The sequence below is a fragment of the Physcomitrium patens genome, chromosome 11 (genome assembly GCF_059467195.1).
Source record: "Physcomitrium patens ecotype Gransden chromosome 11, ASM5946719v1, whole genome shotgun sequence".
Taxonomy (NCBI): Eukaryota; Viridiplantae; Streptophyta; class Bryopsida; order Funariales; family Funariaceae; genus Physcomitrium; species Physcomitrium patens.
The window spans coordinates 2,255,523-2,279,151 of NC_143420.1; the positions used below are offsets into that span (position 1 = coordinate 2,255,523).

General features: G+C 37.7%; 4 protein-coding genes and 2 non-coding genes across 6 annotated transcripts; 5 read left to right on the top strand and 1 right to left on the bottom strand.

The window, feature by feature from the left end:
* The first annotated feature begins 173 nt into the window (after positions 1-173).
* On the top strand, positions 174-2,269 carry LOC112288548 (large ribosomal subunit protein uL10). The gene is made up of 3 exons (XM_024532817.3): positions 174-635; positions 1,336-1,503; positions 1,610-2,269. Exons 1-3 carry the CDS (start codon positions 378-380, stop codon positions 2,138-2,140), a joined length of 957 nt encoding a protein of 318 aa, XP_024388585.1. The 5' UTR covers positions 174-377; the 3' UTR covers positions 2,141-2,269.
* LOC112289147 (small nucleolar RNA Z102/R77) lies at positions 745-828 on the top strand. The gene has a single exon (XR_002971775.1). It is a non-coding gene; the product is annotated as a small nucleolar RNA Z102/R77 (small nucleolar RNA).
* On the top strand, positions 1,074-1,157 carry LOC112289144 (small nucleolar RNA Z102/R77). The gene has a single exon (XR_002971772.1). It is a non-coding gene; the product is annotated as a small nucleolar RNA Z102/R77 (small nucleolar RNA).
* Positions 2,270-3,031: 762 nt separating the features above from the next.
* Positions 3,032-6,234, top strand: LOC112288549 (ribulose-5-phosphate-3-epimerase, chloroplastic). Its single transcript, XM_024532818.3, has 9 exons — positions 3,032-3,316; positions 3,628-3,745; positions 4,152-4,292; positions 4,655-4,768; positions 4,901-4,979; positions 5,278-5,387; positions 5,504-5,560; positions 5,711-5,780; positions 5,919-6,234. Exons 1-9 carry the CDS (start codon positions 3,198-3,200, stop codon positions 5,972-5,974), a joined length of 864 nt encoding a protein of 287 aa, XP_024388586.1. The 5' UTR covers positions 3,032-3,197; the 3' UTR covers positions 5,975-6,234.
* A 918-nt stretch (positions 6,235-7,152) lies between these two features.
* On the bottom strand, positions 7,153-20,324 carry LOC112288703 (uncharacterized). Its single transcript, XM_090253986.1, has 14 exons — positions 20,158-20,324; positions 13,372-13,495; positions 12,973-13,093; positions 12,126-12,198; positions 11,801-11,936; positions 11,304-11,423; positions 11,024-11,188; positions 10,642-10,875; positions 10,434-10,518; positions 9,917-10,083; positions 9,734-9,818; positions 9,274-9,373; positions 8,829-8,988; positions 7,153-8,406 (listed from the first exon to the last, which is right to left on the bottom strand). The coding sequence occupies exons 1-14, from the start codon at positions 20,322-20,324 to the stop codon at positions 7,429-7,431; spliced, it is 2,715 nt and encodes a 904-aa protein (XP_090110112.1). The 3' UTR covers positions 7,153-7,428.
* LOC112288564 (malate dehydrogenase, glyoxysomal) lies at positions 20,325-23,433 on the top strand. The gene is made up of 9 exons (XM_024532849.3): positions 20,325-20,489; positions 21,003-21,218; positions 21,416-21,730; positions 21,919-22,008; positions 22,150-22,233; positions 22,383-22,418; positions 22,570-22,659; positions 22,860-22,954; positions 23,188-23,433. Exons 1-9 carry the CDS (start codon positions 20,421-20,423, stop codon positions 23,276-23,278), a joined length of 1,086 nt encoding a protein of 361 aa, XP_024388617.1. The 5' UTR covers positions 20,325-20,420; the 3' UTR covers positions 23,279-23,433.
* Positions 23,434-23,629: the final 196 nt, after the last annotated feature.

The following is a 23,629-nucleotide window of genomic DNA, read 5'->3' on the forward strand; positions in this document are numbered from 1 at the left end:
CCCACCGGAGACCGGTGCCCGGGTCTCAGATTTGGATGAATGTTTAACTGGATGATTTACGTAGGACGGTTCCGCATTGAACTTGAGGGAAGCCCATTGCCGCGCACAAACCCCAAACGTCTAAGCTCATAAAGCGTTGTGAAGACGGACAAAGTCCTTCATCTCTACTTTGCCACAGCTTGTTGCTGTTCCTTCTCTTGCTTCGACGCACAAATTCTAGGGTTAAAGGGCACCCTTCTGCCCACCTTGTCCGTGGTTAATCACGGCTTGGCCCCCCTGTGCCCAGTATTCTTGCTTTTTTTTTTTTTGCAGACGTGGGTTGATTTGTGCAAACTCTAGAGGGATAATAGCTTTTTGCTATCTTCAAGTTGGTCGACATGGGTTTCAAGGGCACTAAGGCTGAGAAGAAGGTTTTGTATGACAAGAAGCTCATCCAGCTTCTGGAGGAATACACGCAGGTGTTGATCTGTGCTGCTGACAATGTTGGGTCCAAGCAGCTGCAGAGCATTCGCAAGGGTTTGAGGCCAGATTCTATTGTGCTCATGGGGAAGAACACCATGATGAAGCGCTCCATTCGTATCCATGCCGAGAAAACTGGAAACAAGGATTATGAGGAGCTTCTCCCTGCCCTTGTGGTGAGTCTTTTATGACCACTCTTGGTGGCACAGCGTTCTTAGTGATAGTTCGGTCTGCTTAGTGTTTTTTGGGTCCTACTGGTTTTAATTACTCATGGCATAGGTCGTAGAGTGAAATGATGATCAATTATTTCCCTATTCGTTTGACAACCGCAATGATGGTACCTTATTGCTTCAAACTTGCCGATCACTCATGAACTCGCCTCAGTGTCCTTTAGACACGCTCTTTCGGCATTCTTGTCCATTTGTTTTGTTTTGTTTTGATTGTTTGTTTGTTTTTAATTTTGTCAGAAAGCATCATCTCAATTTTTTTCTAGGTTATTCTGCTTCCTCAGTTCTGATGGGTGCAGTATTCGATGTATTCTCTTCTTCTTGCTGAAACATCCCTTTGGATGTCGTCCAGTTGGCTGTGACTGTAATGTATAGCACCCACTGATGCAGTGAGGTGATGAACTACTGTTTCTCTATTGGTTTGACGGTCACAATGATGGCACATTATTGCTTCAAACTTGCTGATCACTTTCATCTACTTGCGATCGTAAAACGAGATGTCAATGACGAAGGTGTTTCGAAGCTAAAAAACACATTCTGGAATAGTTAACATGTTGAAGTGGAATTTGTTGAAAGCCTCTTTTCAAGCCATTAGAGGCTTGAATTGGAACAAGTTGTTCTTACCAATGTTTGCCCTCATTTTCAACAGGGCAATGTTGGCCTTATCTTTACCAAGGGCGACTTAAAGGAAGTCCGTGAAGAGATTGGAAAGTACAAGGTCGGAGCTCCTGCGCGTGTGGGTCTTGTTGCCCCCATTGATGTGATTGTACCTCCTGGCAACACTGGTCTGGATCCCTCTCAGACTTCTTTCTTCCAGGTGAGATTTAAATTACGCACTTGATGGCAGATATCATGTTTTCACAGTGACATCTGATATTTTGTCCACTTTCCGTTTCTGACACCTGATGCGTGTTGATTATCAGGTCCTCAACATCCCCACGAAGATTAACAAGGGTACTGTCGAAATTATTGCTCCTGTAGAGCTCGTCCACAAGGGTGACAAGGTCGGATCATCCGAGGCTGCTCTTCTTGCAAAGCTTGGCATCCGGCCATTCTCCTACGGTCTCGTTGTTGTCAACATCTACGACAATGGATCCTTGTTCGCGCCGGAGGTGCTGGACCTGACCGAGGATGATCTTTTGGACAAGTTCGCTGCAGGTGTGTCCACCGTGGCCGCGGTGTCTCTGGCCCTTAACTACCCAACCCTGGCTGCTGTTCCTCACTCCTTTGTCAACGCGTACAAGAACTTGTTGGCTATTGCCGTGGAGACCGAGTATTCTTTCCCCCTCGCCGAGAAGACCAAGGAGTACCTCAAGGACCCCTCGAAGTTCGCAGCTGCCACTGCTCCTGTCGCTGCTGAATCTGCAGCACCAGCAGCTGCTGCGAAAGAGGAAGAGAAGCCCGAAGAGAAGGAAGAGTCTGATGATGACATGGGTTTCAGTCTGTTTGATTAGAATTCCTTGGAGCTTGAGGTTTTTCCCTGCTTTACTTGGCAGTCGGACTGATGCCCTCGAAAATGTATCGTTTTATCCTACTGCTAGTAAAGGTCATTCTCTTGGCGAAACGTCTTTTCCCCCTTAAAATGGAGTCTGTCCCGGTACGCTGCTTTGGCCACTTTGCAGCCAAGTGAACTTGTTCTTGTCATCTGCATTGATTGTCCATACAAAATAAACTACGACTCTGTCTTACTAGTATTACCAATAAGATCCAATGTAGACGACCAACTCCACGTCAATATTCTCCAGTGCAATAATGCAGCATTCTAATCATGTTTGCGAAAATTTCTTGTCTATGAGTGCTGTGGCAGACGCACTAATCCATTATACCACAACTACATCGCACCATAGCTGCTGCATGCATTCAGAACGCTCCTTTTCATACCATTGTACCATTCAATATCAAGCCGGTAAAAGTATGGGTGGAGGCAAGCATGCTTAAACGGTGTTCAGTTTGGGCTAGTAAAACCTGATGTGCCTACACATCACTGAAGATATGATATCATCGAATGATGGGCTTGCATCGAAAATAGCTAAGAAACCACCAGTACGAGGGGAAATTCCAAGCACATTCAGCAAATTCGTTCCAGAAAGATGAACGAGAATCCAGAACCATTAGATCCGGCGCACGATGTGGATTCAGATAACTGCCAAGAACCCAATTCAGACAAAATTGGGCCGAAATCGTCGACCATCTGGACGGACGTTGCTCGTCCAAGGTTGGCAAATCCTGAGCCACCTGTTTCGAATTTGGCTTCTGGCGGCCCTTTGGATGCGTTCCCAGCAATGCGCTCGTCCCTCCCTTATCTTGTCCAGCCACGCTCATCCACTCTTCCCATGTCATTCCAAGTCCAGCGAACCACACACAGATTTGCGAGTCTTCCTCAATTTTTCAATTACCTGGCTCAGCTCTATTCTCCCTTAGCAACCTCCGTCTCGACCTTGGTGAGTGTGCCCAGTGTGTGCAAGGAATTGAATTGCGAAGTTGGGTAGGCTGTTGAGGAAGCAAGGAGAGATGGCGACAATGGCGATGTCTGCGGCCGCTCTAGGAGGGCGTGTGGTAAAGTCCGCTGACGTGCAGAGCAGCTTCTGGAGCGAGAAGACGCGCTCTGTCAAAGTCTCCGGCACCTCAAGGTGCGTGTTTTTATTGTAATCAGTGTGCACCGTTGTCATGGCTTCGTGGACTTTGAGAAAACTTCGTGTGTATCGTGTGGATATTTTGTGAGCCTGATTTCAAGCTGAGTTGTCCCAGGAGATGTTTTCAGAATTCGCTCCGGCTTGACCCTAATGCTCCCCTGAAAACGAAGCTCTGATTCTTGCTGCAGTTGGTATTTTGTATTGATCATTGAAAGAGTTCCTAAGTTTTACGAGGTCCATTCCGGTTCAGTTGGCAAACGGGGCCCAGACCAAAATGCCGATTAACTTTTTATTTTCGATGCATGAAGTGGAAAGGTGGCGATGCCAGTAGTTGAGGCAACTCACCGCGTCGATAAATTCTCCAAGAGTGACATCATCGTCTCGCCCTCGATTCTATCAGCCAACTTCGCCATCCTGGGAGACCAGGTACTTTGGTAGACTCCGCGAATAGTTTGAGCTCATGTCCTTCATATTTCTCCAACCAACAGCAGATGTTTGCATCCTGGGAATAAAGATCTGTTGATGTCTAGGAGATGTTTACCTTGATAAATTGCCATTAAGAATTTACTCCTCTACAGTGTTGTTATGATGGAAACATAAATTAAGTTAGAAGCTGGAACTTGGGACGAAAACTACAATCCCTTTGTATTCAAGGATTCCCAATCTCTTCCTCTAGATTTTCTTTGCTTCTCGATCACGAGATCCTACTTCAGGAAGATAATACAAACCCTAGCTCTATCTGCCCAGGCCTTAGATTGAGTTACATTTCTTTGTTTTCAATTCTGCCCGGACCGTTGTTATCATTGATTAATGTGTCCTTGTGTTTTGATAGATCAAAGCTGTTGAAAACGCCGGATGTGATTGGATTCACGTCGACGTGATGGACGGCCGCTTTGTGCCCAACATCACAATCGGTCCTCTTGTTGTGGATGCCATTCGTCCAGTAACTGATTTACCTCTTGACGTCCACCTGGTTAGTAATCTCGGTTTTTGTTCAGACACCTCACCATGAAGCAAGTGTCATTTTTGTCTACAGAAATCTAGTTTACGGATTAAATTTCTAACCATTAACACGGAGGATTGGTCTCAGTCTTGGATAGCAAAATAAATTATGGAATGAACCAATGTAATGGGAATAGCAGAATTAGGGTATTAATTGGAAAAGAATATCGCCCTTTCTTGTATTTAAGTGTTTGGCCGGTGTAGTCTATATCTTTTCTTTTCTTTTCTTTCTTTCTTTCTCTCTTTATTTCATCTCTTAATTAACTTACATGATAACGATCGCTTTGGAGTACCAGACGAGAGTTTCATTGACGCTTCTTGTTTTTTTTTTAGATGATTGTTGAACCAGAACAGCGTGTCCCAGACTTCATCAAGGCTGGTGCTGATATTGTTTCCGTTCATTGTGAAAATGCTTCAACAATTCACTTACACCGTACCATCAACCAGGTAGGAAGGCCTTTTGTTGCGATACTCCCCACCCATTCATTGAAGTGAAGACGGTGCAAATCACTAACATTCTATTGTTTATCTTGTGGTTGTGTTGTACTGCTCCCCATGAATGAAAATTTGTACGTGCAGATTAAAAGTTTGGGAGCTAAGGCTGGAGTGGTGCTCAACCCTGGAACACCTCTGTCTCAAATTGAATACGTTCTCGACTGTAAGCAACTTCAATAATTCCCTTGTATCAAGTATAAGGCATTATCGTGTCTCAATGAACGACCAGTTTCAAACGTAGACTGCGCTTTTTTCGTCCAGTGTCTGATGATTGAAATTTCCATAGCTTAATCGGTAGAATCTCTGTTACTTTTAATCCACTGAACCTACCTGGATACAGTTTGGAAGCCTAGTAGTTCCTTCAAACGGATGCATTCGATTGCGGGGTTTTGGCCTCACTCGTCGGAACTCATTTAAGAAATACTACTCTAGTTCTGATAAAATCGAACTCAAATGCGCAGGTGTGGATCTGATTTTGATTATGTCTGTCAACCCTGGATTCGGTGGGCAGAGCTTTATCGAATCTCAGGTCAAGAAGATCGCTGACCTCCGGAAAATGTGTGCAGAGAAGGTAAGTAGGTTGGATTGGTTGACGATATTTCACAGGAGCTTTTACTTCTTAAATGGTTATGTGCCCAATTGTTATTCCATACGCTCAGATGGTTTTTGTCTGTCCCTGTGACCCAGGGTGTGAACCCATGGATTGAAGTAGACGGTGGCGTCACCCCCAAGAATGCTTACAAGGTATACATTCTCTAGTCTGTATTTAGTGCTGGTTCAACTTCTAAGCCCATTTTCTAGTGTATTTGTTAATACAGTGGGTTCAATTTCAGCAGTTCTACAGAAAAGGGCGATATCTTCCCTTTCTGCTAACGTCATGGTTTTCCATTTCAGGTTATTGAGGCTGGAGCCAACGCCTTGGTGGCAGGATCTGCGGTCTTTGGAGCCAAGGACTACGCTGAAGGTAAGATACAATTGCAAGTTCAGCCTGAATTATGATTCTGTTCGTGTGCACTTCATTCCGTACTTCCGTTTGACAATACATGGATGAAGTAACTCGACTGAAATTGCATCCCTGGTATTGTTGTGTATGTTTTTTCAGCTATCAAAGGTATCAAGACTAGCAAGAGACCCCAGGAAGCCACCGTGGCGGCTTAAATCCAGTCAATAAGTTCTTCAACATGAGATCAACGTTTGCGTTGGGAGATGCCCGTGTTATGATGGCTTAGCCAACCTGGAGTTTTGTACTATTTAGATTTCTGCATCCAGGAAGGAACAGACATCGTTGGCTTGTTGAGAGAATTCGGTGCATGAGTACTGCAACTTCCAGAATAGATTGCAATTATTCTTGGCAAACTCTGTATTTTTATTCCAAATTTTCTCGTCTTATAATATGAGATTTTTCTGAACTTCTGCAATTGTTCCCTTAGATTGTGTACGATGAATGTGATAAATATGATACATCAAGCTAGTATCATATCATCCTCTAGGTGCATTTAGATGGGTCCAAAATAATATACTTTGGACCCATCTAAATAATATATATACCCCTTCAGAATATTGAACAAATATTACATTCATATCAGTGCTTTCATTCTTAAAATTATAACCAAACTCATGTGCTGCTAAGTTCAATACGAAAAAACCAAATAAACTACCATTTTCTTAAAGAGGATTTCTATTCTCTAAATGTGATAGCTGTAATATTTTGAAGATGAGATAGTGTGTCAACTTTACTTCTTACTATTTAGTTTAGAATCCCATAACAAACAAAAGTTTGTTTACATTAGAAACTGTTTGCTACCATTGTAACAATGCTTCGAAAGACCAAAAGAATATACTTCAAGCACAACTTGAATACTTTATCCAGAACTTATATGAAAATTTTAAGGATATGATGGTTTAAATCGTGTCATGATTATGGTAATATTAATGTATAAAAGACAGTCATTGCAGTACATCACTTTGCTTGGAGATCATTTAGACTACCTTTGATGAATTTACAAAATTTAAGACAAATATTTCGATTAAGAAATGGACAATGAATGAACTGAAAGAGTACAGAGATGACAAATTATTGTCTCAATCAAAGGCATTTTGTTGTGGCCATTATTTTTTTCTGGCCCATAGCTTTTAACTTGTTGGGAAACAACTGTAAACCTCCAGACAGTCAGATTCTTACGACTTTTCATCAAAATGGTTTTGATTCGGTGACCCTCAATGACTATGTAGTCCAGCTGGTTTGCCCAGGCTAACCCATTCGCATTCTCTATTTCCAAGAGGCTCTGATTATCAGAACAAGCACTTATTCAAATAAAAGGACTGCTGAAGAGAAATTCCGGGACAGGGCTGCCAAGCACCTGGAAACTAGGCTCATTTGAAAGATACAATGGAAGCTTAGAGTTGCACACTACTGACAACTCAGTGGAAACGAATCCTCCTTGGGCTCTAGAAATGAATCAGAAGCTCATCAAAGAGAATCGCACGGTGGATAAATTACCAGTGCTGCCATTCTTGTGTATTGAGAATCCATTAGGGATGCAATGCGTTGAATGTATGCACACCACCATTTCGGCACCAAAAATGTAGCGCTTGTACAAAACAAGGTATAATTATTCGCTGTTTTCGTCGTCACTATCACCAAATAGCGACTTCTGTAGTGCACTCGATCTCTTTGTATTTCTCCAAGCTGGAAGCGATGAGAGTGGTTGTTCGGTAGTATTTCCTACGAGTGCCGAGTTTCCGGCTGATTCTGAGTCACTTGGAGATCCTATGGATATATCATTGAAGTCATCAAAAAGATCCTGTCTAACCATACTTCTACTAGGGCTCAACTTGGATCCCCTAAATGGAGAGTTTGGGTTTTCAGCAGATTTTGCAGCCTCGTTTTTAGATATTTCTGTGACTCCCTTAGGCATGTCGTTAGTGCTTTTACCCACGCCATCATCGTCGTCGTCATCGTCATCAAACAGGCCACCTTGGAATGAAATAGGACCTTGTAATCTCTGCCCCTTCGACTCCTGTAATTTTGAATTCGTCTCCCCCTTGCTCTTGTTGACAAAACCTTTGTTGTTCGTAGGTTTAAGCTTCAATGGTGATAACCTGTCTCCACTAGAAGATTTGGAGGAATTTGATACTTTATCCTCACCTGAAACTTCTGGCCTCTGCGTGACCTCTTTCAACGTCAAAGCCTCATCCCTTTGCGCTGCTTGTGATCTCAATTGCCGAGCTTGAATCGCTACTTGTAACCCTTGGAACAAACCATCTGGAAGGGTTGGGGTTGGAAGGTCGTCAGTTGATGTTTGTGACCAAACCCGCGAAGCCGGTGGAGCAGCTTGAGGCTTATTCTCTTCAGTACGCAAGGTAATTGGTACGCTAGAACCTGTGGAATCCTGGATCTTTGGAGTGCTCGATGAGCCTTTAGGAATACTCGTTGCGTCAGTCCTAGAAATTGCCCCGTTAGAGGGGACAAGCTTACCAGAGTATCCGTCTTGGGGAACATGAGAATCCGGTGTTGAAGACGAAGAGCTTCGTGGACCCATAGAACCGATGACCTGCGCATTGTCATTCCTATTGAATGCAGGTGGCACCTGAGAACATATACATCCTGTTTAGCCCTTCTCTACTCTGATAATCCAAAGAGTGAACCAAATAAGAATAAGATAAGACACGGATCTAGCCAGATTCCAATTGATTAGACTAGATGTCGCTGCTACAAAGACAAGGAACCAAAACATGCAAATTCTAGCCGCTGTATATGAGGTAGAAACATGGTCCAGATCAAAGAAGCTATGATGGTCACCGAGACTTGCAGCATCATATTTCACGTCTCAGTAACAAAGACGGAGGCTCTAGAAGCGACCTTGCAACACCGATGGAAGATAAAACCACATCAAGGCAAGAAAGGGTGTCGTAATTTCCCACAAAAATGACATCACTAGTCAGTGACATACGAACTAGCAATGTAATACATGTCCATGTTAGAACAGTAGACCATGTGGAGAGATCATACTTGAAGTGGAGGTCGTAGCAACACTGTTTTATTCACTACCACTGGAGCCGGTGAAGTTAGCAGTTGACCCAGAGGTTGCATGTTGTCCTCGACGGATATCTGTTCATTCTTCGTTGATAAGCCCACATCCAACTTAACCTCTCCAGTTTCAGATCTTGTTCTGCCAACGAACTTCACAATGTCCAGGTTAATCAGAGCCTCATTTGCCTAAACAGATTACTTTTCTTTGATTGAAAATAACATCAAAAGAAAACACTATGAAGATGAAGTTGGTTGAGTGCACTACCCAACAATCAAGCCCAATAGCGTACCCGATGCATGACTGAGAGCTGAGGAACCTCTTGCAATGAACAACTCCTTGAAAATGAAAAGCCAACCACACTAGCGAAGCAATTGTGACATGTAACTCGAATATCACAAGAAAACCAATGAGAGTCATTTGTACCTCGGAGAATCGTCGTCTATTTCTTGTGGAACTAATGTAATGTCCATGTGGTTGTGCTGCTCATGTGCATTCCCCAGATTTGGTATGACCCCTCCATCATCTGACAGATTAAACACGTGTCAGATAAAAATTCCCAGACATCCACGTACAGCTTCAATTTTGAAGCTCCAAAGGCATGTTAACAGAGTAAGACATCACATTAACAACACAATGATCATGTTAAAGCTACGCATCATGGTGAATTAAGTAACAGATATCAATCTTTTTTTTCAAATCATCATTGAGCAAATCTTACTAGGTAAATTAAACAACGCCACCGACTACATGAAAAAGTGACGGGAGTATCAAGACGGTGATGGACATCTGCTGTAAGAACCATGTTCACATTGAACCATTTTCAAATTAGAAAGGTATCCCATTGTAGCCAGTAAATGAAATATCTTGAGAAAAGTTCACTTACATGGGAAAGATGGTCCACGCAGAGCAGCCTCCAACATGGCTTTAAAATCCAGAGCAGCTGAGACTGCGGGCTCTAGAACACCTCCCTGTTGATTGAAGCATGCCTGGTGTCAGCGTTTAGTAGTATGAACTCGCTACAAATTTAATTTTAGATGACTTCAAGAGCAATTGGTTGAACACGAACCTGATGGCCTGATGTTTCGCTTTCAGACATAGACCACTCTCCTTCCAACCAGGGGCGTCCACCCACCATTTCTTCAGCCAAATTAGCTTCATCCCTATCGGTGTCACTACCACTTTCAGCATCCGACCTTGCGGCTCTTGTATACACCTCCGGAGTTTTGAAGTTTGCTGAAAAGTGATTAATGAAAAAGTTCAGGGTTTCAAGCGACATGCATCGATAAAAACAACAGGCACCGGTTGAGAATCAATACACCACTTCGACGATGACAACATAATGAAGCATTATCGTTGAATAGATCGTACACTCTTTGCAACAAAAATTGTTGCAAATGATCTCGAGTAAAACCGATGGTTACAGATAAACAATGCAGATCAAGGACGGTATCTTTAGCTCAAATAGTTGGCAGAGCCAACAAAGCATGCAGTTCTTTAAAACAGCACAATGAGCTGGGCATGAATATTAAGCAGCCGACCCGATTAAAACGGAGAAAAGGCTGAAATGGAGGAGTGATATTTACCTGCCAGACCACAGTGGCTGTCCCTCATGAATTCATCTGTTCCAATGATATGGGGTAGCTTCATTGATGCACCAATTTGAACAATCTAGAACCAAATATTACAGCTCAAATCAGTTCGACTTCCAATATCCCATTATATCTTTTATTGAAGAAAGACAGCAACAAAACATTCACCTCCCATAATCTCGTAAACACTTGATTTCTCTACCTCCGAAAAGGTGGTGGCGAGAAAGATTCCAAGCACCTGACTTCTTCCTCTCGATTTCACATCCGAGGTTTGTAGACCGGACTTGTTGGTTTTAAACCCTTCGAACGCCTCCCAAGCTGTCAAAACTGCCTCCTTGTAACGTGGTATTATCTGAGAGTCGTAGCCCGCAACGTATGATTGCTTCGGTAGTTGCTCCACCTCCTTAACGAAAACCTCATCGACTTCGTCAACGCGCTGCAAGAACATCGTTTTGGTCACAAATCAATAAATGTAGGTGCAGTCGATTCTGTATCATTGGTTAGCTGAGTAGGCAGAGTTGACTGCATGAAGCACGCATAGACCCAAAACCAATTCAAAGGATGCGATCGCTTCAAAGACTCACATTTTCGATGAATTGAGTGGCTGACAGAGCTCGCAATTTGTTGAGATTGTTTTGCAGATGCAGCTCTACTTTACCAGTTTCTGTCCCCAGTCGATGGACCTCTGCCGCGACCTCCTTCGTACGCTCCTTCAAGCGCTCGGCAAAACCCTCCAGCCACTCATGCAGCTATTAAAAAAATCCATCAAAATGTCAATCCAGCCAATTCCAAACCACAGAACTCGATATACCCGAGATAAATCACCCCATCAAAGATTAATCCCGAAAAGTAGGAGTCCCAGACCTTCATGTCTGATCGAAGCGACCATCCAACACGGGAGGCGTCTGAGAAAACAACGCGAAGAGCATCTTTGTCCATCTTGGACATCACAAAAACCACAGGCACCTGATACTCTCTTGACTCCTGCAAAACAACAGAAATGATCTATGACTCGGGGCCTCCTTCATTTCCAACAATTCAATGACACTCCTAGTTCTTCATCCACCTCAATCATTCCAGCTTAGCTAAAAACCTAGATCAATTATCAGCTCAATCGCAACAACAACCACAATTATGGTATTCACTCGACTCAGTGCTCAGCTCGAGCTTATACGCTGAATACAGAATTCCTCGTGGTTCTCATACGCTCTGTCTAATGCACTTCCAACAGATATTGTTGATGAACTAGGCCCCATACTAGGCAAGCGAATAATACTTCCTCCTTTATGAAAAAGGTGCAATCATACAGGTTGCAGGGTACAATAATACTTGGAGGATCGCTGAGTTATGAAGAAATTTACAGCACACAAGTACTCAGTTACTCGAAAGGAGGGCTCAACATCCACCAATGTCTGAAGGCCACAGTTGAAGTGCTCAAAGTTTAAGAAGAGAACGAGCGCAGCGAGTGGCACTCGAATACCACGATCCTGACATAAACTTCGAGAGATCCCATCAGTAACTTGCCCTCCAACACTCCGAAGACTACCGACTAAAAATAATTATAGAGCAATGCCAGATGTTCGATGAGATAAGATAAATCACTCCACTAGTAATGTCCTCACACAATTTGTTGTTAAATACTGTATACTACGTCACACAGACGTATCAAAGTGCGTCAATCCTTACTTTTCTCTAGAAGAGCATCTTTCGCTCGTTCTCCTTCTGCACCATTTATCGTTCCGCCTGTTTCGTATATAACCTTGGATTTCATTGACAAAAGACACAGTCAGTGGATTACAAGAGCATTCTGCTACCAGAACGATACTGCAAGACAGAGGGCAAAATTGAAGTTCTAGTCTGAACAAATTCTCATCTTGCAGCTGATCACCAACAAGTACCATCGTGACTAAAACTACCTAGACACAAAACCCGACAAGGCGAGATACTTTGAACGCACAGATTTGTAAGAACATTATTTCACAGCTCCCTGAACTTTTCTCAGTACAAGAACATGATACAAAGGATGCCAATAGAAACAAAGCGCAAATACCAAGAAATCAGCAGACTAATTTCATTTGAAATTAAAGACAGTGGAAACACATCGGTCATTCCAAGCGCGCTAATCCCATAAAGAACAGACAACTTAATTCTCGCATGTGTAAGAAAAAAAACTCCGAGGGTCCTAAACGCGTAAGAACTCCCGCGTGAGAATCGACGCAATGTCAGAATTCATTTATCTGAACTAGTACATAACACCATGGAACTGCACTTCTCAATTCTACAGAAAAAACATCTTCACTCGAGAAGTCTCACTTCAATTCAAAAGCAAAGCACCTCCGTGAACACCAAATCCTGATAAAGAGAAATTGAACAGACAAGATTTCTATACAGCACCAGCGGCAACAGACGATCAAACATAGTCGCAATCTCATTGCTTTGACTAACTACGAGCAGCCACACCAACGCACAAAACCTCACGACCATCTTCACCTCAAGTGACAACAAGATAAGGCTCATAAAAATTGGAAAAAACCTCCACAATCATTCCCAGTCCCTCCAAACCGAAACGAAACCGAAAAAATCCTCGCAAAAACCCGGCGCTTCACAATACTTTGACAGAAATCGCGATCCTCAATACCAAAACCAATTTCAACCTACGTTGTCGAATTGCTCAAGGAGAAAAAATAAAAGATAAAAAATATATATCCATCGCCAGAAACTCGAAATGCTAACGCTCAACGCACTCCTAGTCCGAATCCAAATCCGAAACAGAACCAACAGAATCCGTTGTGAAGCGCAGATTCGAGACAATAGAAAAGGGGGAAGAAGAAGAAAAAATCAAATTAAATTAAATTACATTAAACAAACTGCAGAGCGGAAATGAAATACAAAAATTGTAGAATGAGAAGTAGTGCGAGGGGGTACATCTCACCAACGGGGGCGCATCACGGCTTCGGCGATCCAATGCAGGAGGAGCCTGGTGAGCGTGGCTATGGCGGCCGAGATCGAAGACGATGCAACAAATCTTCGTTGGGGTGTTGGAAGCTACACCCATACTGTTCCCACAAATTAGTGTGTATGAGTAGTCACGTGCTTTTACTTTTATCTTGTTTTACTTTTTGGCGGAAGATCTTTTTCCCGCGTGTTCTGCCGTTTGAAACGTGTTGAATTAGAGTTGCCATTTACCAGACGTTCGATGGACCAGTGCTCTTTTCACACTGCGACAACCTGAATCACTAAAGAATTTCAATCACTATTATTTTATTCATTTATTTTTTGTTTTGCATTGCCATCAATAATTCTATTTTTATTTTATCTAAATAAATAAATAGATGAATGTAATTATTAATCTAAGTTTAATGTGTTGCAGCTCAATATTTCATGTTTGTCAAATAAAGTTATTAGTGTAGAATTGTATTTAGGAATTTTGTATACAATGGTGATTATTGGGTTTATAGAATTAGGTTTAGGATAGTAATTAATAATTATAATTTTAAAAAATCATATTATTACTTTATTATTTTTTTGCCTCTATATATACTATCTAATTAGAAACTGTGTGGCAACCTTCAACATATGTCTAACTTATAAGGTAAGTTTCATACATATGCGATACATGGTCAATTAATACTACAAAAGGCCAACATACACAATATGTGGCTAATTTTTTGGCCAAATTTTCAACCTATCAATACCTATCATTGTTAAAACATGAATTTACTTTAGTTTCAAAAGAATTATTTGTTGTTGATTAAAAGTTGCATCTCCTTTTTATAGGTGTAAGATAAAAATATTCAAAAAGAATATCAAATAAAACTTATTTTTTTTCTAGTTGTTTTGTGATATTAAATTAAAACGTTAAAAAAATACATGTTCCAATAAGCTTGGCTTTAATTTAAAACACACACTAATACTTAAGATTCTTGTGATTTATATGAAAAATCATTGAAATAGGAGCACCTTCTAGATAATAATGCTATTTTTAAAATGAATCAATAATTACAAGAAGTTATTTGTTATAGATCTTATGATTGATCTTATCTATTGAAAAAAATTGTTAATAAAAACTATTATGTGAATTTTATCATATACTCTTATTTGTGATAATACTGCATCCAATGCAAAGTCAAATACATTCATTATTATAAAAAAATACTTTAAAAAAATCAATGTAATACAAGATTGAAAGTATTATAAAAGTTGTTTTGAAAGCTTAAAATTTTGCTTCAACTTCTTTATTTTACTTAAGTTTTTTTTAAAGTACAATAGGTAAGTAACTTAAAAAATTACAAGACGTAACTTAAAAAATCTTGATAAAAATCTAATTGTATTTGATAAATGCCACAAAAAAATTAGACGTCTCTTTTATTCTTTCAATCTTCTAATCCATAATAAATTATATATATATATATATATATATATATATATATATATATATATATATAAGATCTTTCATAAGACCATCATATAAAATGATATATCTTTAAAAATTAGCTTAATTGTGTAGAATATACATATTTTTATCTTAGTATATAGTCTTGTATCTCTAAATTTTTTTAATATAAGATAAATATAAACTTAATATTCTTTTATATTTTTAAAATAAATTAACATAACAAAGAATAAAACCATCCAAAAAATCTTTAAAAGTATCATTTATTAGATATTGAAAAGTAGCTAGTGTATTTATAAATCCAAAAGGCATGATATTATATTCAAAATTTCCATACTAAGTTCTTAGATCTATTTTTTTATAAATCTTTGCTTGATTTAATTAATCAAAAAGTCTTAATATTAAAAATAGAAATACATATTCTTAATGGTAATTGTATTAAAATCTCAATAATCTACACATATATGTAGTGATCAATCTTTTTTCTTTACAAACAAGTTTGAAATTCTTATTGGAGATTTTAAATGACATATGAAATTTTTAGCCAAGTTCTCATTAATATACTCCTTGAGTGTAACCAACTTATTCTATGATAAGCTATGGATTGATCCAAATGGTGATTGAGTTCTTTCTTGAAGATTAATTGAGCAATTATAACAATGATGATTTGAAAAAATATTTGTATTCTTTATTTCAATAATATCTTGATAATTTTTATACTAAATTGAAATGTTCTTTGAAGTCTTTCTATCAATTGAAATAAATATGATATAAATAATAAAAAAATATTTTTCTTTTGTAGCATGCATGAAAGCTTTTGCATCCATAAATAAAAATTTAATTATATAAGACTTATGACTTTATACTTAAATAATTAAAGTTTGGATTATATTATAGAAAAATTTTAGATTAAAAGAAATCTTGTCTATTCAAGGATTAAATTTCTTTAGCCTCAATAAACCTAAAATAATTTGATTAAAGAGAGATCTAATAGTATAAAAAATAAATGAGCTATTATTACTATTTGTTGCTCCATTTATAAGTATAGTTTCATGTATAACATCTCTAAAAGACAAAAAAAGATTTTTTGTTTTTTTTTTTTTCATTCTGCATGTATAGATTTAGTTTTTTTCATAAGAATATTTCTTATTTGTTAATAAAGTCTTTTCATTTTAAACAAGTTGAGGCTCTTACATCTAACAAGGCAAATATTTTGAAATTTATTGATCCTAAACAAATATCTATTGTAAAGTAAGGTGAAGGATCTAATAAAAGAATAAGATTTTTATTAAGTATTGTATAAAATCCTAGTTGCATAATTCCTATTATAACTTGATAAATTCATTTTTAGACACATTGTCCACTTTAGCAACTATTATTCTAATTTTATAGTTATTTTTTACTTCTTTAAACAATATTGAATAATGTACTTATGTTCTACATAATATTAGGACAATCTTTTTTAACAGCATTGAATATTTTTTTGTTTAATAAGAGATTTGAAACCTATTGTATTAATTTTCATAAGATTTGACTGTGATAAATAAGTTTATGAAAACTTAAGAATTGTTGTCATGACTTGATTTCTTCTTTTTCAATCCAATCTTTATTCTTGTTATCTTTAAAAAGTTAATTGTTGCATGCAATGGCTTAAGCAATAAATTGTATTGATGAATCTACTTTTGGCATTGTTAACAATAAATCTTAGATTTTATCTTTTAATTCATATTGGAATTGATTGATAAAGACTTTGTGATCCTAATTCACGTCACAAGCAAGGTTTTGGAATTCAACAACATATATGGTAGTTAATTGAGATCCTTGTTGTAAAAATAAGAATTTTGTCTCTATTACTCTTTCTCAATCACTCTCTCCAAATGTGAGAATAAATATTTTTAAGAATAAATTTAGATTATATAAGAATAATAAATTCTTTTTTATCAAAGATTCAAATAAAAAAAGAATACTTTTAGATAAAAGTGCACTTATGAATCCAATTTTAATTAATTCATGATGATATTTGGAAGAATAGAATTTTAGATAGAATTTTACTTATGATAGAAATATTTCAAATTTTAAATTTTTTATATTAAACTTCTCTAAAATATTAATCTTTTCTTCATTCATACTTGATATAGCAAGATTTTTTGGATGTAATTATAAGTTTAATCTACTTCCTTCTCTCAACAACATAATTTCTTTGCATAGATATTAGACTTCATTATTGACTTCTTCCATATGTATAGGAATAGTACATCTATGATTGATATTAGTAATATATAAAATTTCTGCCTTAAGAGTGTTAACAAGATTATAAAGACTTGTAATGATTGTAAATCTATTTATACTTACATTAAGTATAGCATCCATAATTATTTCTTCTATCTCTATAATAAATAACTTTAACAAATCTACAAGTAAAATTAGAAAATGATAATTTATAATCTCTAATATTAAATGAAAATTTTCACAAAGAGAGGTAATGTACTTTCTTTAAAGAAAAAATCAATGTTAGAAAATAGAAATGATAATTTAAAGGTAGGTAGTGTGCAACCTTTAAAGTACAATAAAAGAAGTCACATAATCCATTTCCTTCTAAAATAAATGAAGATTATCAAATTAGGACTATTGTCAAATTGTTAAGAATATGGAATAAAAATAACAATAAAGCCAATACATTTTAGATCATTAAAAAATATATATATTCACTTAAAGATAATATAATATTAAAATTAAAATAAATTTTGTTAAAGACAAAAAGATCAAAGACTAAAAAATAATAAATAATAAATAATAAATACTAACAAGAGTAAAAAAGGCCTCACTTTTGCTTCTATTTATATTATCTAATTAGAAGTTATGTAGCAACCTTCTATAGGACCTTCAACATGTGTACAACTTGCAAGACATGTGTTTAGCTTACAAGGCAAGTCTCTTATATGTATGCTACATATCCAACTTGTACCATAAGCGGCCAAGATATGTAATATAAGGCCAACTTATTAGCCAAATTTTTAAATTAGATTACATATCAATCACCTATAGATATGTATAAAGTCAAATTTGTATCTAGAAAGCTTTTAAGAAGCTTCTCTATAAGATAGTATTAAATTTACTTACTTTTATTTACTTTTACTTAATTCTTCTTATTTAAGTAATTGATTGTATTAATCGAGTCCATAACAATTAGTATACTTAGTTTTGGAGAAATCATATATGTTTTTAAATTAGTGTTAAATTTAAAATAAAAAATTAAAGAAAAAAATATTTATTTTAAATATAAGAGAATAATGAGAATTTTAATTGCATGAACATGAGGTCAAAATAAACAAATTTAATTCAAACAAAAGATTGCACAATTAATAGCAATTTATTTGAGCTTAAGTCTACTTTGACAAATTCTTTTTTGAATAAATTGGAAATTGATTAGTTTTTCAAAGAAATATTTAATGAAGGTCTATATATTTTATATGGTACAAATAGGATATTCCTAATACCACTATAGTTTTTGCTTTTGCCATTATCATCTACCATTTATCACATGTGACCATAGTATTTGCTATTTCCACAACAACTTATCATCCACTCAATATATTTATTTATTTCATTTTATTTCAATAAAAAAAATCTAAAATATTTTTAAAAAATTACATAGAAATTTGATTTAATTCTAATAATAAATAATTCAAAACTAATAAGAATGAATTAAAGTAGCAATAGAAAAAATTATGGTGGTGTTAACAAACACCTTGTAAGTATGTCTTGGCTTTACAAAAACTTATGATAATTTTATTTCTAAGTGTATTTTACAAACAATGTTAAATGGTTTTATATAACTTACAATATTTTATAATTTACACACTTGCTTTCTATGGAATTCAAGATTTTTTAACTTATTAGAGTCACATATCTTCACATTAGTTCAAAGCTTTAAAATGTTAATAATTAATAAATTTAGCAGCATACATACAGTTTTTTAGACAACAAATCTAAACCCATAAAATTTATTCTCAATAGATCCATCACAGCTATACAATTTGAAATTGAAAAACCTTTTTGAAAATTTTAAATGAACTCAATATACAATACTAATAATATGCTTTGTTTTAGAAGGAGTTTTTGAGTCTCATTTTTAATATGAATGTAACAGTTATTAAGATATCGATTCAATAATTACAGTGCTATGATTTTGTAATAGTCAAAAAGTAAAAGACTGGCAAGGATTGCAACTTTGTTTACAGCAGTAAAGGTGGAAAAAAGATAATTGTGTTTGAAGCAGGGATGTTTGTGTATTATGGTTTGAATAAAGTAATTTATATTGATTATAGAGAATTATTTAATCTAAAATGTGCAACATAAAGTATGGATTGAAACAAAAAATATAATAAAACAAAATAAATAAATAAATAAAATGACAATATGGGATTTCAATGTAAGCACAAAATCCAACAAAAAACTGAATTTGAAAAAATTTATAATTGAATTTCAAAAAAATGTCTAAATTCTTCAATTTATAAATACTTGTAAATAATATTAAAATAATATTAAATTGAGTAAAAAATTGATTGAATCGAACCACAGTTATCTAATTAATTACTGAGTTAAGATGTTTTATTATAGAATTTCGATGCAGAGACTTGAAATAGAATTTAAACAAATACTTTCTAATTTTATTTGTTAAGATGAAATATTCAAGTGATAATTTTCACAATTCCATGATTCTTTGTAAACCCTTAAATCACACATCAACCAGACTATAATCCAAAAATTTGCAAGGGTACAATTAGCCGAATTCACCTTTACACCAATTTCAGTATAATGTGTAAAAACCATTCTATTTATACAACTAGTTTTAAAAAACCTATACTACACCAAAGATGAGAATAAATAAATAAATAAATAAAAATAACCAATAATAAACAAAATAAATAAACAGAAAATAATAAATAATAAAAATAAACAAATAAACAAAAAAAACCAATAATAATAATAATCTAATATGGTATAACACAAATATTGCACATTTCATGATGACCACACTCTTCAAAATTGTCATAAACCAAACTATTAACTTGAATTGTTTATTTGTTTATATGTTTGTATAACTTTTGAATTTTTATTAGTATGTGTGAGTAAACAATTTATATGATTTTGGTTAGAATGAAAGCCATGAATATGGTCATGAAAACGGCCCATGATGTCACATGGACCACACATCCAAAAGCATTAAGCAACACAAAAAGCAAGGAAGATGCCACGTAAGCGTTCAAAGACAAGGTCCAGCGTGGCGCCGCAGGGGGTAACACGGGTTTGGGGCCCACTAACCAGATATAGCGGGGGCCCTCCAAACTTGGGGCCGCTAAATGCTGATCGGTGCCGCTAGACTTATCCACGGATACAGGGGGCGGGGAGCGGCCAAGGGGTCTGGAACTCGTCCCCGCGGCCTCCTTTCTAAGCAAAGAAACGAACTCCAGTTGCCACAGAAAGCCCATCACGCACAAGCCACAAAGCAAATTTTTGCACACAGAATTCGTGTGGCGGGTGGCGAAATTTCGTACAGTTTTGTGAGCTCACCAGGAGTCGCAACCATGGAGATGGCTAACGTGCGTGCCCAAGTGCGCCTCGCTCGGATCGCCTCGCACATGGAGGCGCCGGAGGTAAGTGCCACTTTTTTTCTGGAAATGTGTCGCTGGTTTGTTTTCCGGCCGAATTTTGGTGGAATTGGAGGTTTCTATCGACGTGCTCGTGATCTGGGAGCTATTTGATTGTTAACATTATTTGGGTGTCGCTGGAACGTTGCCCTTTTATTATAAACTTGGTGCGTAGGAATTTTGAATTCTGTGTTTTGAAAGTAGTGAAGTCGATTGTGATTGGGGGGAGGGGGAGACGATTATCTCAACTTTTTGGAGATTCACAAGGGAGCTGGGAAGAGCGAATTCCTTAAGGGCAGAGATAAATATTTGGGTTCGGAACAGAAAATGACTTAGAGTTCTATGGGAAGTTGTGATTAATGCCCAGGATTACTATCCGTACCCTAATGGGAAATAACTAGGATGGGATCCTTCAATTTTCTCATGTCATACTTGAGGTTTGTATGGCTACGTAGATTGTTGTTGGTTTCATGCCAAGTCATGGAGGGTGTATGTTGATGTTTCGAGGATAATATGCAGAGGAACATTATGACGGGGGTAGAGAGGGAGGCAACCCGTGCACGAGGTGCAGCTCCAGGATTCAAAGTAGCGATATTGGGAGCAGCTGGTGGAATTGGGCAACCTTTGTCGTTGCTCATGAAAATGAGTCCCTTGGTGTCCACTCTTCACCTGTACGATGTTTTCAACACACCCGGAGTTGTTGCTGATTTGAGCCACACAAACACCTCTGCTGTGGTACCCTCCCTATCACGTCATTTGATTTCACATGTTCGAATTCGTTCAGCTGTATCTGTTATTTTCGCAAAATTTCAACTATGTTTTCTACCTCTGTCATGTACTTATTTCCCGTGATAGCACTTCGGTAGGATAAGTAAATATTGGTCGCTTATTGATTCCCCAACTAATGTGAGCACACTGCTTTGTCTTTTAAGGTGCGAGGATTCCTTGGCAACGACCAATTGGGACCTGCTTTGGACGGGATGGACTTGGTTATTATACCCGCTGGAGTTCCACGAAAGCCAGGCATGACAAGAGATGATTTGTTCAACATCAATGCTGGCATTGTGCGCACTTTGATCGAGGGTGTAGCAAAGCACTGTCCCCGAGCAATAATCAACATTATCAGCAACCCTGTGAACTCCACCGTGCCTATCGCTGCCGAGGTGCTCAAGAAGGCTGGCGTATATGACCCTAAACGTCTCTTTGGCGTCACCACTTTGGATGTTGTTCGAGCGAACACCTTCGTGGTAAGGCTTGATTGCATGAAACGAGCACTTAGTCCCTAAAGTTTTACGACAACATGGAGAATCCTAGATACAAAACTTGATCTAGATAGCACTTTACCGTATGCTACGGTTCAGCGGATGCTAGTGTTGTTAATCCAGAGTTTGGAGAATCGATTTCAAGCTAAGTTCAACGCTTCGAACTTTTGCAGGCTGATGTGATCGGTGTGGATCCTAAAATGGTGGATGTGCCAGTCCTTGGGGGGCACGCTGGTATCACCATTCTCCCCATCCTATCTCAGGTATGTTGAGCAGCTCTTTCGTTTACATCCTATTCATAGATGTATACAAGCCCTATATCTTGCGTGGATCAGGAGATGTTTCCAATTCAAAACCTATCTGACATTAAATGGCTCACGCACAATTCATTTGTTGGCATTTAGGCGACACCCAAGTTCACCTTCACAGATAAGGAAGTGGCTTATTTGACCAACCGTATTCAGAATGGAGGAACCGAGGTGGTGGAGGTAAAGCTGCCAATGATGAGCCATCAACTTCGTTCATAGGACTGATTTCTTGTGGCAACAAGTTTATCTATTCTTTTGGTCGAAACCAGTTTTAAGCGTAGAGTTTTATCTGCAATCTGATGTTGGGTCGTTTGTGGTTATCTGACCAGGCTAAGAAAGGAGCGGGCTCTGCAACCTTGTCTATGGTAAGCCTCTCAATGCAGTTTCATCAATAAGCACATTTTAGTGGCTTCCAATGACGCTTTTGATCATTGAGATCAAGTGCAAAGATATCTTCTTGCGAGTACTTAGCTCCGAAAATCGTGGTTTAATGATGCATGCGTGTTGTGTCGACAGGCTTATGCGGCTGCTAAGTTTGCAGAATCCTGCTTACGTGCCCTACAAGGAGAGTCTGGCATTGTTGAGTGCGCTTATGTTGACTGTGAGGTGAGGGCATATACGCAAAACCTCTTCCATTGACTTGAATTTACCTTAGCCTTTCAAGCACGTTACGCGCAATTGAAAGCACTGGTCCATGAGGCTTCAATTTTTGTTTTATTTTTTTATTTTTTCTCTATGGTGAAACTCTAATCATGTGCGAATGGCTCACGAAGCACTTTTTCAATGTGATAATGGCATCAATGCAGGTGACTGAGCTACCTTTCTTCGCAACAAAAGTGAGGATTGGGCGTTCAGGAATTGAGGAGATCTATCCACTTGGACCATTGAACGCACATGAGAGGTGAACACTTCTGCTTTACTATCCTCTTTCCAGTTTCTCTTTTGTTGAATCTCCTGCGATTCAAACGTGGTCTTACTACGAAACCTTTGTCTCATACTTCGAACCGAAGCAGAGGTTACTCACCTGGCAAGATTGGTAGGATTGTTTTATCTTGTCAACCCTTGGGCTAAGTCATGGCATTGTGTTCAAGGCTTTAGATACTGACTTGGACAAGCTGAGTTTGTTTTTTGCAGGGAGGGTTTGGAGAAGCTAAAACCAGAGCTACATGAAAGCATCCAGAAGGGCGTTAAATTTGTACAAAACCCACCAGCTCCCAAGTCATAGATTTGTAGATTTATATTTACAGTTTTACGGGTAGTTCTAGTAATGGGTGATATTCGACCACGGTGTAGATGGCTTTCGAATTTCATACAATATGATACAGTAGCTATCATTGGTGTTGGGATAAGGAAATTTAATGCGAGATCTGCAGTACAATACCTTTGTTTCCGGGGCCTGGTTTTTAAGTCTTTTCTGTTTGGTTTTCCTTTCTTCACACCATCTTTGTCTTGTTCGGTAAAAACGAACAACTGCATGGCAAGTGTTGGACCGCCTACGCCGCAACTAAGGAATGCATGCCGTTTTGAGCAGTAAATGCCGTATTACCGAGATAAATTCGTAATGACTATAACCAAT